Consider the following 15,593-nt stretch of genomic DNA (forward strand, 5'->3'; position numbering starts at 1 on the left):
GAGGAGGAGGAGGAAGGGGAGGCGTTTTTTATTTTTCACTGACAACTGAAACACTTGAAGGAACGGATCAGAACATCCGGGTCAGATGATCCACTAGCAAGGATGAAGATGAATATTAATAATGTTGAAGAATTCTTTTGTAAATCCAACATGCTTGAATCCGGTGAGTCTCAGTTCTGGAGGATAAACACTTCCTCTGACCCGCTGCTCGGTTCGTTTGGTCTGAACCAGAACAGAAGGTGCCGAGAGGAACCTTCAGAACACGGTCCGGACCAGATGAGGTGGTCTGAGTCCGGATCAAACTGAACCACCGTTTTTTGTCACTGATTCCAACTATTGGATCAACTCAAATGAAGTTGTGGCAGCGAATCACTAAACACCAGAAGAAGTGAAAGAAGTTTCAGTGATGAAGAAATCCGACATCAAGTCGAAACACTAAAAACGAAACGTGAAACTGAAGCTTCTGATTTATTCGAGGACGAGAAATAAAACAATCACAACAGAAGAAGTCAAATCTGTTCATTCATTTTACTTCAGTTACACTGAAAAGGCTGAAATGACATCAGACAACACACCGTCTACCAACCAATCACAGTCCAGAACCAAATCAAAGCGGATCCTCCACAGTGCACCGACCCGGCAGAGAACGACTTCACCTGTCAGACAACGAGGAGGGTTTATGTGCAGCGTCTTCCACCTGTGCAGGTACGCTGTCACCTGTCTCGGCACCTCGGTGATAGAAAGCAGTTTGAGGAAGAGGAGAACATCGACAGAACACCTCGGGGGTGAGCTGAGGATCCAACCGGATCAGAACCAAACAGTCTTCTGGTGCGTTGACCTGTTGGCTGCAGCAGAGGGAGGAACTGGCGGTTCTGACGGAGGAACCGTCAGAGAGTTTAATAAGCAACAGAACTTCAGGATGAAGAGGAGAACCGTGGACCATCGATCTGACCGGGCCGACCTCTGTGCTTTTTGTTGGGTTAGCTGTAGACCTGTTGGGAGGAAACACTGCTGACTGATGAAGGTTCTGGAGGTTAAAGGTCATCGACTCTGGAAGCTGCCAGTCCGATCCTCCTGAACTCCTCATGTCAGGTTGAGGAGGAGTTGAACAGCTCCGAGACTCTGAGGAGTCTTTTTCTGTGGTGGATCTCCAACGGATGCTGCTCCTCCTCGTTGGTTAAAGACGTCTCCGTCGTCATGGAAACACTCCTTCAGGCCGATGCTGTCTAACGACTTCTACGAGTGCCTTGTTGTGTCAGACGGACACCGAACGCTCCACTTTTGTCCCTCTATTTATTTATTTATTGTAGTATTTATTTATTTATTTCTGGAAGGAGGATTGATGACTGAATGTGAAATAGTTTCATGATCAGGTTGATTTCAGAGGACAAACGAAGACTTTAATATTGTTTAAAACACAACACAACATTTAATATCAAATAAATACAAACAATCATGTGACTAAATTGTATAAAGTGTATATAAATGATCAAATTAAATCAATACATTCAGTTGTATGGTATCATTTTATTTGATTAAGCTTCTGTTCATGTTCACAGGCAACACAGAGGTTGCTGAGAACAGCATTTAAAGTCAAATACCTTTGAAAAGGAATATTATGGGATTAAAAAAAAATGTAGTTATGAAATAAAAGCAGGTGAAACTTATAGAAAATAAGATCAATATTTAGTGATAATGAATTGGTTGTCGAAAATCTGATTCTGGTCTCATTTTTCTTTTTATGTGTTCTAATTATCAACACGCTGATTAACATGTCTATAAACGGCTGATAGTAAATAATGAACTCCGTCGGTCAGTGAGAATGAACAGGATGATGTGTTGAATGGACATCATGTGACCTCCATCATGCTTCCTCCTCCAGCTGCTCCTCCTCATCCTCCTTTACATCCAGCAACAGGTGTTTCTGCCGCCTCGCTCTCATCATGTTTCATACAGACGTTCCTCTAAGTGTCTTAAAGCAGCTCCGCCTGCAGACTAAACCACGACACACTAAATGTACAGATATTGGCATAGTTTACAAAATGTATTCAGTATATATATTTCTATTTTATTTTATTATGCTAGCTATCGGTGACAGACGCAAGAACGAGATGCGAGTTTGTGTTCAGTAGATTTCTGTCGACGCGTCATTGTAAGAATTAAAAAAGATGAATGTATGAGAAATAAACTGGTTCAAAAAATAAGATGGATGTTTGTATGAGAAATAAACTGGTTCAGCATTGATTGTTTCCAGGAGTTTCATTTGACATCGATTCTGAGTCTGGATCACATGATAAATGCTCTGTGTTCCACATGTTCTACTTGTGTTCCACATGTTGTGGTTTTAAAGTACTGTACAGTAAATCCTGAGATGGAAGAGTACTATTAGTGAACTGAGGGAAGGATGTCATGTGGAACACAAGAAAAACGTGGAACACAAGAAAAACATGTGGAACACAAGAACAACATCTGGAACACAAGAACAACATGTACGTCTGTGGTCAGTCTGTCTGTCAAATGTCCCACGTCAAACTGATTTCGTAGAGAAGCTGTCTGCATTCATAAAGACGCTCCATCAGGTCGACAACCACGACAACAACCCACCTCCCTGCAAGCCGACTGTCCCTCTGCAGGTCTTGCGTTGGGGGACACATCTGTATCATGTTCACTTCCTGTTTTGTTTTGATGTCCCACTTCTGTTGTCTTAACTCCTGTCCTCTCATCACCCGTGTCTGATTGTCTCCCAGATTGTTCCCAGCTGTGTATGATTATCTCCTGACCTCCTCCGTCAGATCATTGTTGTGTTTCTGCTGTTTCTAACTTCGTCACTAAGTTTTTGGTGTTTTGACCCTTTTTGTCTTCTGGACTTCTCTCCGTCTCCTTCAGTACCTCTGCATGTCCCTGAGCTGTTTCACTGAGCGCCTGGATTTAGCTTTTGTTTTTGCACTTCATCATTAAAAGAGTTTTCTTTTCGTTACTTATTCAGAAGTGTTCCTGAGCCCATGCAGTGATTTCCACTCCAGAATAGTGTGTTTTTAATGCAGTGCTGCCTGAGGGCCGAAGATCACCACCATCCAATAATAGTTTCCATCCTTGTCCCTTGTGTTCAGTGATTTCTCCAGATTCTCTGACTCTTTTAATGATATTATGAACCGGAGACGATGAAATCCACTAATTCTTTGTAGTTTTACGTTGAGGAACAATATTCTTAGATTGTTGCACTATTTCCTCACACAGTCTTTCAGAGTGGTGAACCTCTCCCCATCTTCACTGCTGAGAGACTCTGCCTCTCTGAAATCACATTTTATACCCAATCATGTTGCTGATCTGTTGCCATGGTAACCTGATTAGTTGTCAGATGTTCCACCAGGTGATTTTTTTTTTTCATCTTTACACATTTCCAGTCTTTTGTTGATCCTGTCACAACTTTTTTGAAACATGTTGCTGCCATCAAATTCAAAGTAAGCAGATATTTTTTGTAAAACAATATAATTTCTCAGTTTTAACATTTGACATGTTGTCTTTGGTCTATTTTTCATTAAATATGGGTTTATGTGATTTGTAAATAATTGCATTCTGTTTTTATTTCCATTTTTCACAGCATACTTTTTTAGAAACAGTTCTAACGAAGTAACTTTTTGTGGGTGAAACATGTCACAGAGGGTCGCGGTGTGCTGCTGAATGTCTGCTGGATGTCTGCTTTACAGGTGCTGCAGTCAGCTGATGACTCCACACCTCCCAGCTGTTACGCTGAACCTGCAGCTCCAGTCTCGTGGTTCGGTGCTGACTGCAGTTCAAACATGACTTTCTGTTCCGGCCTGCAGACTGCACCACATCCTGTTCACGAAGCCTCCGTGAGCTCCATGCCTGCAGGGACCTGAGCGGCAGTCACGAGTTTCAGCCACTTCCTCCACACACTCGGCCTGCTCGGAGAGGGAAGTCGGATGCATTGTGACTTCCAGCTCGGCGCTTCGCTTCGTCACCGACCCGCAGACGCAGGATGGATCCGTCTGTGGAGCAGCTGAGGCGGCGTCTGGAGAGCGCGGGGCAGCGGCACGTCCTGCAGTTTTGGCCGGAGCTGAGTGAGGAGGAGCGGGCCGCCTTCCTCCAGGAGCTGGCTCAGCTAGATCTACAGCGGCTGAAGGAGCACTGTGACGGGGCCACTAGGGCTGCAGCCGCTCCGCCGGCCAGCCTGGACCGACACATCGAACCGGTTCCTCCGGAGATCATCGGCGGCGTGAAGAGGAGCGACTCCGGCTGCCTGTCGGAGTGGGAGAGAGAAGGTGAATGTCCGGAACAGAGCACGTGAAGGGCTGCAGGTCTGAACAACATGGAGACTGTTGATGTTTCTGCTCAGTCTGACGACTGGAAGGAACACAGTTTACTGCCTCATGCACAACTTCAGGCTGATTATAATCATTACAAATATAAATATAACATAAAGTCTCTGCAGGGTCTCCAGAAGGGGAAACTTTCAGTCCTTTCACTCTGTTACAGTTCACAGGCGTCTTTAGTTATGAAGGTTCACTTTTAAAACTTGAACTTCTTTACATTTCTCAGTTTATGATGTCATATATTCTCATAGCTGCCTGTTATTGTTCAGATTGAGATTTTACATAAAAATGCACTAGCATTTTATGAAATACAACAAATTCTTTGAGGGTTGTGGTCCTTCAAAAAGTAAAGTGGCGGGTTTCAGTGTCAGCAGTTTATTTAAACAGCTGGAGGCCCAGAGGGCAGATTATTTAATATTTATCTCAAAGTCCACTCACTTTAGAGAAAAGTCCAAAACATGAAAAAAAGACTTATGCATATTTCTTTCTTCTTTCCCTCACCACCTCTCACCCTTTTGAGAGACCTTATATGTATATATATGTGTGTGTGTGTGTGTGTGTGTGTATATAATTTATGTAATATATTACACCCTGATATGACTGCTACATAAATTAATGTATTTCAGACTTTTCTCAAATCATCACTTTTTCTTCAGAAAGTTATGAAAGTGAAATGCAGAAGTCTGATGAAAGACTGGTTGAACTGATATTTGGGTCACAAGCCAGAAATGTAGAATCATGAATGAGCTCTTTAAACTGCTGAGTTCTCTGAAAGGTTCCCTCAGACAGCGAAGGTTCGGTCTGTCATTGAGGACGGTTGTTAAACAGCTGATGGGTCCTCTCCGTCCCGACAGGCCTGCTGCAGGTCTCAGAGAGCCGTGTTGGAGTCCTGCTGCTGGCCGGAGGTCAGGGGACCCGGCTCGGGGTCCAGTACCCCAAAGGGATGTACGACGTCGGGCTGCCGAGCGGGAAAACCTTATATCAGATCCAGGCAGAGCGAATTCACAAAGTCCAGGAGCTGGCAGCCAGGAAGTTCGGCTCGGCATGCACCGTCCCCTGGTAAGATCATCTGATGGACTCTTCCTCTTTTCAGGGTGTCTGCACCGCAGGAGCTGAAAACCACTGTGGTTCTGAGAACTTTGTTTGAGGAACTATTTTAGCTCCTACGTTGTGGTACGTTCAGTAAGACTACAGAGACGCACATTTAAAAAACACCTCAAAGCCTCGTGTTATAAATAATTGACAGGAAGTGCGTTACTGGTCGAGCCTTCTCCTTTAGGAAGGTGTGTGTGACCTTGTGAGTAGATTCAATCATTACCAAGCAGCAACCAGCAGTGACGTCACCTGTTGGTTTGTGAACGGCTGTTACAAAGCCTCCATGCAGCTCAGATTTTGTCCGTCACCATCTTGCTGGTTCGGGTCTGAAAAATGGTTCTGATCCAGAAGTGTCTTCAGCTGCAATACCACCAAGTGCCACTAGAGGTCGGCTCCAAAAAGCCTCCGGCTCCATAGACTCCCATTCAACTTCTCTCATCAAATCCAAAGTGAATAAAATGTGTCCATCAGTTATCTCGGTGTTGTTAGCTAAAGTCACTCCTTCTTCTTAGTTTTCTGGAGGTCCATCTGAAAATAATCCCTCATTCATTAGAAAAGAAGATTCAAGAAGACCTGTTTTTGGGGGCGTGTCTGTTTGATTGACAGGTCTGTGGTGCAGTCAGGTTACAGCTATCGGTGGGCGGGACGTAGTATCGTCAGGTTTCCGATCAGATCGGTCAGATCCACCGCTGGCTCCTCCCCCAGCTCGTCCAAATATGGTCACTTCCTGCTCCAAACCGCTCTGAACTAGTAAAGATGGTGACGGACAGAATCTGAACTGGAGGATTTGTAACGTTCACAAACCAACGATGACATCACTGATGGATGATGACCTCACTGATGGATGATGACATCACTGATGGTTGATGACCTCACTTATGGATGTTGGTTGACTGGAACACAAACCTGCCCTGAGTTTGCTGTAGGTTTGTTAGTCAAGATATTTTGATGAAACATTTGGATACATGGATACACATCAGAAAAGCACAATATCAACACTTTATTAAATTAAATTATTGAACTAGATTTCAACAAAGGGTCCTTCAGTGAAAAACTCAAGATTAGGTATAATTGCATCAATCACTTCTGACTGCGGTTATCTAGATTAAAACCGCTGAAGTCATCTCGAAGGTTGGCAGTTCCTGCAGCTGGATGTGTATTCTGCGTGTCACCAGGTCACAGGTGTGACTTCCTGTCTGTAGGTACATCATGACCAGCGAGTTCACGCTGGCTCCCACCGAGCGCTTCTTCCAGGAGAACAACTACTTCGGCCTGGAGCCGTCCAACGTGGTGATGTTCGAGCAGAGGATGATCCCGGCGGTGACCTTCGACGGGAAGGTCATCCTGCAGGGTAAAGGGAAGATAGCCATGGCTCCAGGTAGGTCGCACGCAAGGTCGTTTAGAGGTCAGATGGAGGACGGCTGGAGACGAGCGGCTGTTTGGTTTCAGATGGTAACGGCGGTCTGTACCAGGCGCTGGTGGACAGTCGGGTTCTGGAGGACTTCGGGAGGAGGGGGGTGGAGTACCTGCACGTGTACTGCGTGGACAACATCCTGGTCAAGATGGCCGACCCCGTCTTCATCGGCTTCTGCGTGAGCAAAGGGGCCGACTGCGGCGCCAAGGTGGAGTAACGACCCGGCCGGCCTTAAAGGAGCAGTTACACATTTTCACACATTTACAGTTTGTTCAAGTGATTCAGGAAAATACTAAAACAACACAGCAGAATATTAAGAGCTGCATGTTTGGGAAAGTGAGAGGTTTAATTTCATTTTTATATAAAAAAAAAATACATACTAAAAACGTAGGTAATTAAAACATCAGGGTTTCATCTGAATTCCTTAATTCTAAATGTGAAGAAATAAAGTGAGTTGATGATCCTGCTGCACGTTTGAGCCCAGAAATTTTAACTGAAGTCATCACATACGTGTTCTGGACACGTGACCACAGAACCTCACGTGTTTCTGTGTGTAAACTGAAGTTCGGCTCAGTGTGAGCCGTGTTCACACGTCAGCCGGCTGACCTATGAACCCTGAAAGACTCCTGAGATACTGAGCAGACATCCGCTGACGTCAGCAGAAACACGGCGAGGCAGTGAAGCAGCCGGTAATCACGACGCCCTCCAACATCAAATCAGACTTTTTCTATTTGCAGTTGAAAGAGACCACGTTGTGTTTCATTGGTAACGACATCATAACTGTAACTAAATACTCTGTTTCTTACAGCAGACATTGGTTCCACCAACTACCAGCTGCTTTTAATGAGGACAGTAAAAGACTTAAACTGTTGTCTTCTGTCCTGCTGCTCCAGAGGGACAAAAAAAAAAAACACAAAGGAAAGATTTATAAAAATAATAATCTCTGATGACAAACAAGACCTGTGTGTGATCCGTCCATCTCACCGTGTCTCCCGTTGTCCACTGACCTCTGTCCTGCATCAGGTGGTGGTGAAGGCGGACCCCGCGGAGCCGGTGGGCGTGGTCTGCAGAGTGAGGGGCGTGTCCCAGGTGGTGGAGTACAGCGAGATCGGACCGGAGTCGGCCGGACTGAGAGGACCCGGAGGGGAGCTGGTCTTCAGCGCCGGGAACATCTGCAACCACTTCTTCACCCGCAGCTTCCTGCAGGAGGTGGCGGCGTAAGACAGCAGATCTCACATTCACAAGGTTGATGTTTTATTTAGAAACCAGAAATGTGTCGGTTGCGTCTGTCAGTCGTTCCTCGTCATCTTTAAAACGCCTCCGTGAGTCTTTAAACTGCTGCTCGCTGCAGTTTTTAACATCCTGAACGTTCCTCATGAAGCAGCTGTTCACGACTGTTTCCAGCTGCTGGTGAGTTTTCCATTCAGTCTGTTCACGGTGATGAAGGAACGTGTGACTGAGTGACACACAGACATGTTGGGTCCAAACATAGAAAATCAGAACCAGACTTCCCTTCAGGAGAATCAAGTTCAAGGCTTTAGACAGCTTCATTGTTCTGCTTCGCTGCCAGTATGAATTAACTTCCTGCTCATTCTTTCCTTCTTGCAGGAAGTTTGAGGTCCAACTGAAACAACATGTCGCCATCAAGAAAGTTCCCTTCGTGGACTCGTGTGGAAATCAAGTGAAACCTTCCGAACCGAACGGCATCAAGATGGAGAAGTTTGTTTTTGACGTCTTCCCGTTCTCGCGGTGTGGATCATTAAACTCATCACATGACAGGTCATAACGTCGAGTGTCCTTCAGACAGTTAAAACATCTTCTGTTTGTCTTCTGAAGGAACTTTGTTGTGTTCGAGGTCGTGAGGGAGGACGAGTTTTCACCCCTGAAGAGCGCAGCTGGAGCGGCCGCAGACACGCCGACCACGGCCAGAAACTCTCTGCTGACTCAGCACTGCCGCTGGGCCGCCGCTGCTGGAGCCACGCTGCTGGACGGACGCGGGAACGCCTTTCACCCTGCAGCCAGGTGAGCAGGAAGTGTTCCTTCATACTGTACATCCTGCAGGAAGCAGGAAGTGTTCCTTCACACTGTACATCCTGCAGGAAGCAGGAAGTGTTCCTTCATACTGTACATCCTGCAGGAAGCAGGAAGTGTTCCTTCACACTGTACATCCTGCAGGAAGCAGGAAGTGTTCCTTCACACTGTACATCCCGCAGGAAGCAGGAAGTGTTCCTTCACACTGTACATCCTGCAGGAAGCAGGAAGTGTTCCCTCATACTGTACATCCTGCAGGAAGCAGGAAGTGTTCCCTCATACTGTACATCCTGCAGGAAGCAGGAAGTGTTCCTTCACACTGTACATCCTGCAGGAAGCAGGAAGTGTTCCCTCACACTGTACATCCTGCAGGAAGCAGGAAGTGTTCCCTCATACTGTACATCCTGCAGGAACTGCTGAACACACCGAATGTAAAAAACAAGTTATGTGGATGAGCTGAGAGAAACAAAAGTCTTTATGAATGTGGCTCGAAAATGAGCAAAAGAAATCAAAGATTAAAAATAGGGGTGGGAGGCGGTGAATACTCTGCTGGTTGCCTGGCAACCTTGCAGCGCTGAAGAACTCCCAGAGGTTTGATCAGCTGTTTCCAAGTTAGCGTCTGGAGAGTCGCTACTGCAGCGCCCTCTGCTGGGAGAACTGTGAACACACTGACAGTAAACATCTTCACTAAGTGGAGGAAAAGTAGAAAAATAAACATACAGATAATAGAACAGTTTTCTAAGTAAACACTTTCCTGTATGAAGAGGAATTAAGAGGCTTCAGCAGCTCTTTTAACATTCTCAGGATGGAAAACAGTCTGAATCCTGAACATCTAACCATGAGCTGTTTTTTCTCTCAGTGTCTCAGCAGATCCTCCACAGTTTGAGATCTCACCGCTGGTGTCGTACTTCGGAGAGGTGAGAACACAGTTAGACCGGTTAAACCTTCTGGTTGTATCTTTAACTTATTCAACATTATTGGTGTAAACATACACAGTATATTGTTGTATATATTGCTGTGGTTCGGTTCCTCCTGCAGGACCTGCAGCCGCTGCTGAACGGCCGGACGCTGCAGACTCCCTTCGTCCTGGACGGAAACCGAGCCAAAGAGCTGCAGGCGGCTCAGAGCCGAGTGTGACGGCAGCACACAGATCACATTAATGAGTGTTAAACTGTGATCACCATCATGCCAGAATAAATCTTCATACGCCTCATGTCATCGTCTCTGTGTGACATCATCAGCTGGATGCAAATGAGGGAATTTATATGAAATTATTTTGATTTACCAACAAAATAAAAAAAATAAAAAATCTAAATGTTGTGAATTTATTCTACTTTCAATTCAATTCAACTTTATTTATATAGCGCCAAATCACAACACAGGTTATTTCATGGCACTTAACACATTAAAGTCTTTACAGCAAGACTTTACAATATTATACAGAGAAACCCAACAATTCAACAATTCCCACATAAGCTAGGAGGGAAAAACTCCTCTTTAAGGGAGAAAAACCTCCAACAGAGGGAAGAAAAACTCCCTTTAACAGGAAGAAACCTCAGACAGAACCAGGATCAGAGGTGGGTGGAACATCAGTTAACAGAACCAGGATCAGAGGTGGGCGGAGCATCAGTTAACAGAACCAGGCTAAGGTGGGCGGAGCATCAGTTAACAGAACCAGGCTCAGAGGTGGGCGGAGCATCAGTTAACAGAACCAGAATCAGAGGTGGGCGGAGCATCAGTTAACAGAACCAGGATCAGAGGTGGGCGGAGCATCAGTTAACAGAACCAGGCTCAGAGGTGGGCGGAGCATCAGTTAACAGAACCAGGATCAGAGGTGGGCGGAGCATCAGTTAACAGAACCAGAATCAGAGGTGGGCGGAGCATCAGTTAACAGAACCAGGCTCAGAGGTGGGCGGAGCATCTGCCTCGACCGGTTGGGGTGAGAGGAGAGCATAGAGAGAAAAGGACAGCATAGAGATACAAGAGAAGAACTGTTGGTGGAGATGATAAGCGCAGAGCAGAGACATGCAGCTCCATGACGGGACATCTGCAAAAGAAAGAACAGAAACTACACGAGTGAAGGAACTGAATGGAGACAACAGATAATAAGAAGAAACTATGGGAGAGAAAAAGATGGTGAGGTATGAGTCAGTTAAAGAGTAGGAGGAAAGAAAAGAAGCTCAGCATGTAACGAGGTCCTCCAGCAGCCTCGGCCTATAACAGCATAACTAAGGGTTGGTTCAGGTCTACCTGAGCCAGCCCTAACTATAGGCTTTATCAAGAAGGAACGTTTTGAGTCTAATCTTAAAGCTAGAGAGGGTTTCTGACCCTCCAACACAAACTTCCATTTCATGTTCAGTGTTATTTCTAATGACTGAAATTCACTGTTTCATAATACTCACATCTTTAAATGAGGATTTATTGTAAAAGGACTCAGAAGTACCTGTGGGTCCAAAACCTGACGTCGTATAAATGAGCTGCTTCGTGTGGAAATGAATGAAAGTCTTTTTAAACTTGGACCTTTTTGACCTTTGACCTGTCCATCAGGGTGCTGTTGACTTGTTAAATCCAGTATTGTGTGACTGGGTATTTGTTGACGTGTTTCCCGTTCAGAAGTAAACACGTTTCTGGATATTCAACACTTCTGTCCCTCCTGCGCATCCGTACCGTGGACCGTCTCGTGACCGACACTGGCCAATCACGGCCGACTCTGGAGAGCGACCACAACAGAAAACAAATCCGGTTCTAACGGAGCGGACAGTTCGTGCTGGCTCCGACCTGCGGGGTCCTGCTGTAGTCAGCAGGTCCTGAATTATCATTTCATATTCTCATATTATTCTTTATATCTGTTGTTAGTTCAGTCACGCGACACAAACAACGCGAACGGCGCGCGCCAGCTGAGCGCCTCGCAGGATAACCGTCAGTTCTGTGACGACATCACCGTCCGTTCGTTCGCTCGTCGGGAGACCCTCCGGCCCGGGCCCCCCGCAGCGTCCCGGTCCCGCTCCGTGTTCGGCCGGCGATGGACCGCCGCAGCTGAGTCATGTTCAAGAATGTGTTCGGCTCCGGCTTCCTGGTGAGAACCGCGCACGTCGTCCTGACATGGGTCGTCACGCTCATCCTCTTCCTGCACGACACAGGTGAGTCGCCGTTATCACACCTGCCGTGAACAGAACCGCGTCATCAAACAGAGTGGGCCACCAGAACACCCCCATTTCAAATACAGGTGTGTTTCCTGTTAATGACGGTGTTCCTCAGAGAAACATCCTGGGCCCACTTTTATTCTCACTTACAGATGTCATCAACGTCCACATGTCCGGTACCAGTTCGTCACTGACGTTTATGTACCGAGAGATGTACTTTTAATTGTCACTGTAATGACATCATGACGTCATCTTTCTTGACTGACTTAACTGAAACGCACTGAAACGTCACTCAGGTTTTTATTTCTTCTGTTTCTGTTAAACGTTCCTTAAAGAACTCCTGCTTCTTATATACAAATAAAATGATAAAATATGTCTTTAATCTGGATTTTAATTTGGAGGAATGTTTTGTAGCCTTTAGTTTTTATCATTATTTTTTATTGCTGGTGTTTTTGATTTTATAGAATTTTATTTATTGATATTTAAGCCTTCATTCTTGTAACTTTAAGTCCTTTTTATTTATTATTATTTTGTTTATATTTTTGTGTATTATTTCTGCCCACGTGTAATGCTGAGTGGACTTTCTGGGCCCTCCGCTGCTGTCTGAAGGATGCTGTCGGTACCTGTGATGTGGTGAACATGCAGGTGTTGTGTTGTTGTGTGTTCAGAGCTGAGGAAGCAGGAGGAGCGGGACCAGCTGGTGCAGCCGGTGCTGTTCGTGCTGCTGGTGCTGATGTCGGTGCTGCTGTACTTCGCCGTGTCGCTGATGGACCCCGGCTTCATCCTGTCTGACGACAGAGACCTGCAGGTGATGCATCATGTGATCTCTGTCAGAGTTCATCTGTGAAGCAGCTGCTTGTAAACACGTCATGAGTTTGTTCTCTGAGCTGATTGGCTCTCTGACTGCTTCCTGTGGTGGGAGTGTAAATGACCTCTGACCCGTGTGTCTCCTGTTCTGTGTCAGTTCATGTTGGGAGTGACGGAGGAGCAGCAGGACATGATCCCACCCAGCACCAAGTCGCTGCGTCAGCGCCGCTGTGGACACTGTCTGCTGCAGGTACGCTGAGTCAGCTGATCGTTCTTCAGCATGACAACATTCACACCGATTCACACGTGACTTCAGGCTGAAGCTCTGATAAGCTCCGCTGGCTTTAAAACACCTGCAGGCAAAGTTTGAGGGAATAAAACGCATCCGTGTGATTGCTGGGTCTGAACCTCAACATCCTCCAGTGCACTGGGGGAGCATGTTTGGTTGCTTCCCAGCATGCACTGGGGTAGAGAAGTGATCGTTTTAGAGAGACAGAGGAGGCAGGACGGAGACAGACATCCTTCTGTTGATAATGCATTTCCTGTCTGTGGTGCTGCAGCAGTGAAACTTGATATCTGAAGTCGTCCAGGACTCGTGGATCCGTCAGTGGTGTCGAATATCAGACGGGTTGTGTGTCCCTCATAAACATCATGTGATGCAGAGACAGCAGCTGATGAAGTGTCCAGTGGTCCTGCTGCAGACTGACTGACCGACTGACTGACTGACTGCACCCACGCTAGCATGAAAGTAAAGAGTAAAAGTTACAGATCACATCAACACGATCATTTTAATGTCTGCAGGCTGAAGACGCTCTACATGTGTAAACTAACATCTGCAGACCTCCAGCAGGTCATCACCTCCTGCTGATGACGGACAGCAGAATCTTTTGATAACGAGGATGTGTGAATGTTTCCCGTTTGCTCCGAGCAGCAGCCGATGAGGTCGAAGCACTGCCAGACGTGTCAGCACTGCGTGCGGCGCTACGACCACCACTGTCCCTGGATCGAGAACTGCGTGGGCGAGAGGAACCACCGCTGGTTCGTGCTGTACCTGGCGGTCCAGCTGCTGGTGCTGCTGTGGGGGCTGCACATCGCCTGGTGAGTACGACGGCCGCTCTGCCGGATCAGTCAACCGCTGCAGCGTCTCACCGCTTCCCTCCCCCCCTTCCTCCCCGTGTGTCTCCTCAGGACGGGCTTCGGCCCGGCGCCATCCTGGCGGCCGTGGCTGCGGACCAACGGCGCGCTGCTGGCCGTGGCCGTGCTGCTGGCGCTGCTGGCGCTCGTCGTGCTGCTGCTGCTCGGCTCCCACCTCTACCTGGTCTCCCTCAACACCACCACCTGGGAGTTCATGTCGCGCCACCGCATCTCCTACCTCAAACACTGCGGCGCCGACGAGAACCCGTTCGACCGCGGGACGCTCCGCAACCTGTGGGGCTTCTTCTGCGTGTGGGGCACGGTGGTGTGGGAGCAGGTGTACTTCAGGGAGGGCAGCAACCAGGTGTAGCAGCACCTCACACACACACCTGCTGCAGTGGGAGGGAGGAACCAGCTCACCCTTACGGTGGTTCTATAGATCAGACTGCCACATCCGGGAACTCTGGCTGTCAGCAGGCCCCGCCCCCTTTTGTTGGAAAACATACGACCCTCGGCGTCGACTTTAATGTAAAATAATGTTACAAAACCGCAGTTTATTTATGTCAACTAAATATACGTGGACTGAACAGGCTGGACAGATAGAAGAGTTTAGTTTGTCTCCGTGGTCACGTCGGTGTCCAGAAGTGTCCAACAGACTTCTGCTTCACCTGACTGAGTCTCCAGGTGTTCACGTTACCAGCGAGTTATTTTATTGTTCAGTCTGTTACCTCCCATCAGCGCTGTTCTCTGACCGCTGACTGACCTCCATTAAAACCTACAGCGTCAGGATGTCTTCCTCTCTGGTAGCTCGTTGCCGTAGCGACCTTCTATCACGTCATTGTTGGAGCAACTAACGACACAGCAACTCTTCGGCATGACGTTATTATTAAACCGGTTAGTTTAAAGCAGCAGTTTGGAGGAAAGTCTCAACTTCATCTGATTCTGTCAGTGTTTTCCCTCAGAAAGGGGCGTGGCCATGAGAGCCCCCCCTGGATGACGACGTGCCGCTCTGATCTATGGTGTTGTTCCATAACCCTCATCCTTCCTCCCTCCTCCTCCCTGCAGGTGACCTCCTCATCAATCGTTTACAACCAATCAGCTGCTCCGTCTCCTCCTGGAACAGACCGTCTGTTCACCGTGTTGCAGTGAAGTCGTGGCGTTCTGTGAACCGGAGCTCGTCTCTGTTTACGTTCCCTCCGCTGAATCTTTGATGTGAGGAGTGATGTCATGTGATCACATGACCGGCTGCTGGACTGTTACCGAGTCTGACGTTTACTCTCTAAACATGTTAAATGATAATATGTGAGGAAAAACCACTTGTTTTAGCTGCATGTGTAGACAATCCAGATGTTGGGTTCTGGTCCTGTTGGTGTTCCTTGTGATCATTCCGAGGTGTTTGGTCTGAAACATGATGTACAGCAGGGTTTGACTTTCACCACCTCAAGCTATTTTATATTGTACATATTTTTTTTTAAACTATTTTGAACCAGAAAACGTCTTTAGATTTTTGTACGACTGTTTTAATGTGTAACTGGGAGACGAGAGGATCGTTAGCTGACAGCAATATTTGTTTGGTATTTTCATGAGCTTTTCCTTGTGCAATAGTGACCCTGTCAGAAAGCAATAAACGTGTTG

General features: G+C 46.9%; 2 protein-coding genes and 1 long non-coding RNA gene across 3 annotated transcripts; all 3 read left to right on the forward strand.

Annotated features, from left to right (window-relative positions):
* The first annotated feature begins 2 nt into the window (after positions 1 to 2).
* On the forward strand, positions 3 to 2,242 carry LOC138632053 (uncharacterized). Its single transcript, XR_011311790.1, has 2 exons — positions 3 to 80; positions 1,058 to 2,242. It is a non-coding gene; the product is annotated as an uncharacterized lncRNA (long non-coding RNA).
* Positions 2,243 to 3,820: 1,578 nt separating this feature from the next.
* On the forward strand, positions 3,821 to 10,183 carry uap1l1 (UDP-N-acetylglucosamine pyrophosphorylase 1, like 1). The gene is made up of 9 exons (XM_069717324.1): positions 3,821 to 4,283; positions 5,189 to 5,393; positions 6,632 to 6,807; positions 6,879 to 7,051; positions 7,867 to 8,060; positions 8,452 to 8,592; positions 8,680 to 8,865; positions 9,734 to 9,791; positions 9,913 to 10,183. The coding sequence occupies exons 1-9, from the start codon at positions 4,001 to 4,003 to the stop codon at positions 10,009 to 10,011; spliced, it is 1,515 nt and encodes a 504-aa protein (XP_069573425.1). The 5' UTR covers positions 3,821 to 4,000; the 3' UTR covers positions 10,012 to 10,183.
* A 1,403-nt stretch (positions 10,184 to 11,586) lies between these two features.
* zdhhc12b (zinc finger DHHC-type palmitoyltransferase 12b) lies at positions 11,587 to 14,412 on the forward strand. The gene is made up of 5 exons (XM_069717330.1): positions 11,587 to 12,014; positions 12,686 to 12,825; positions 12,982 to 13,074; positions 13,756 to 13,922; positions 14,013 to 14,412. Exons 1-5 carry the CDS (start codon positions 11,918 to 11,920, stop codon positions 14,326 to 14,328), a joined length of 813 nt encoding a protein of 270 aa, XP_069573431.1. The 5' UTR covers positions 11,587 to 11,917; the 3' UTR covers positions 14,329 to 14,412.
* The last annotated feature ends 1,181 nt before the right edge of the window (positions 14,413 to 15,593 follow it).

The sequence above is a fragment of the Brachyistius frenatus genome, unplaced genomic scaffold, assembly GCF_029030835.1.
Source record: "Brachyistius frenatus isolate BFR_SWC_R1_liver_20210118 unplaced genomic scaffold, ASM2903083v1 Contig_172, whole genome shotgun sequence".
Lineage (NCBI taxonomy): Eukaryota > Metazoa > Chordata > Actinopteri > Embiotocidae > Brachyistius > Brachyistius frenatus.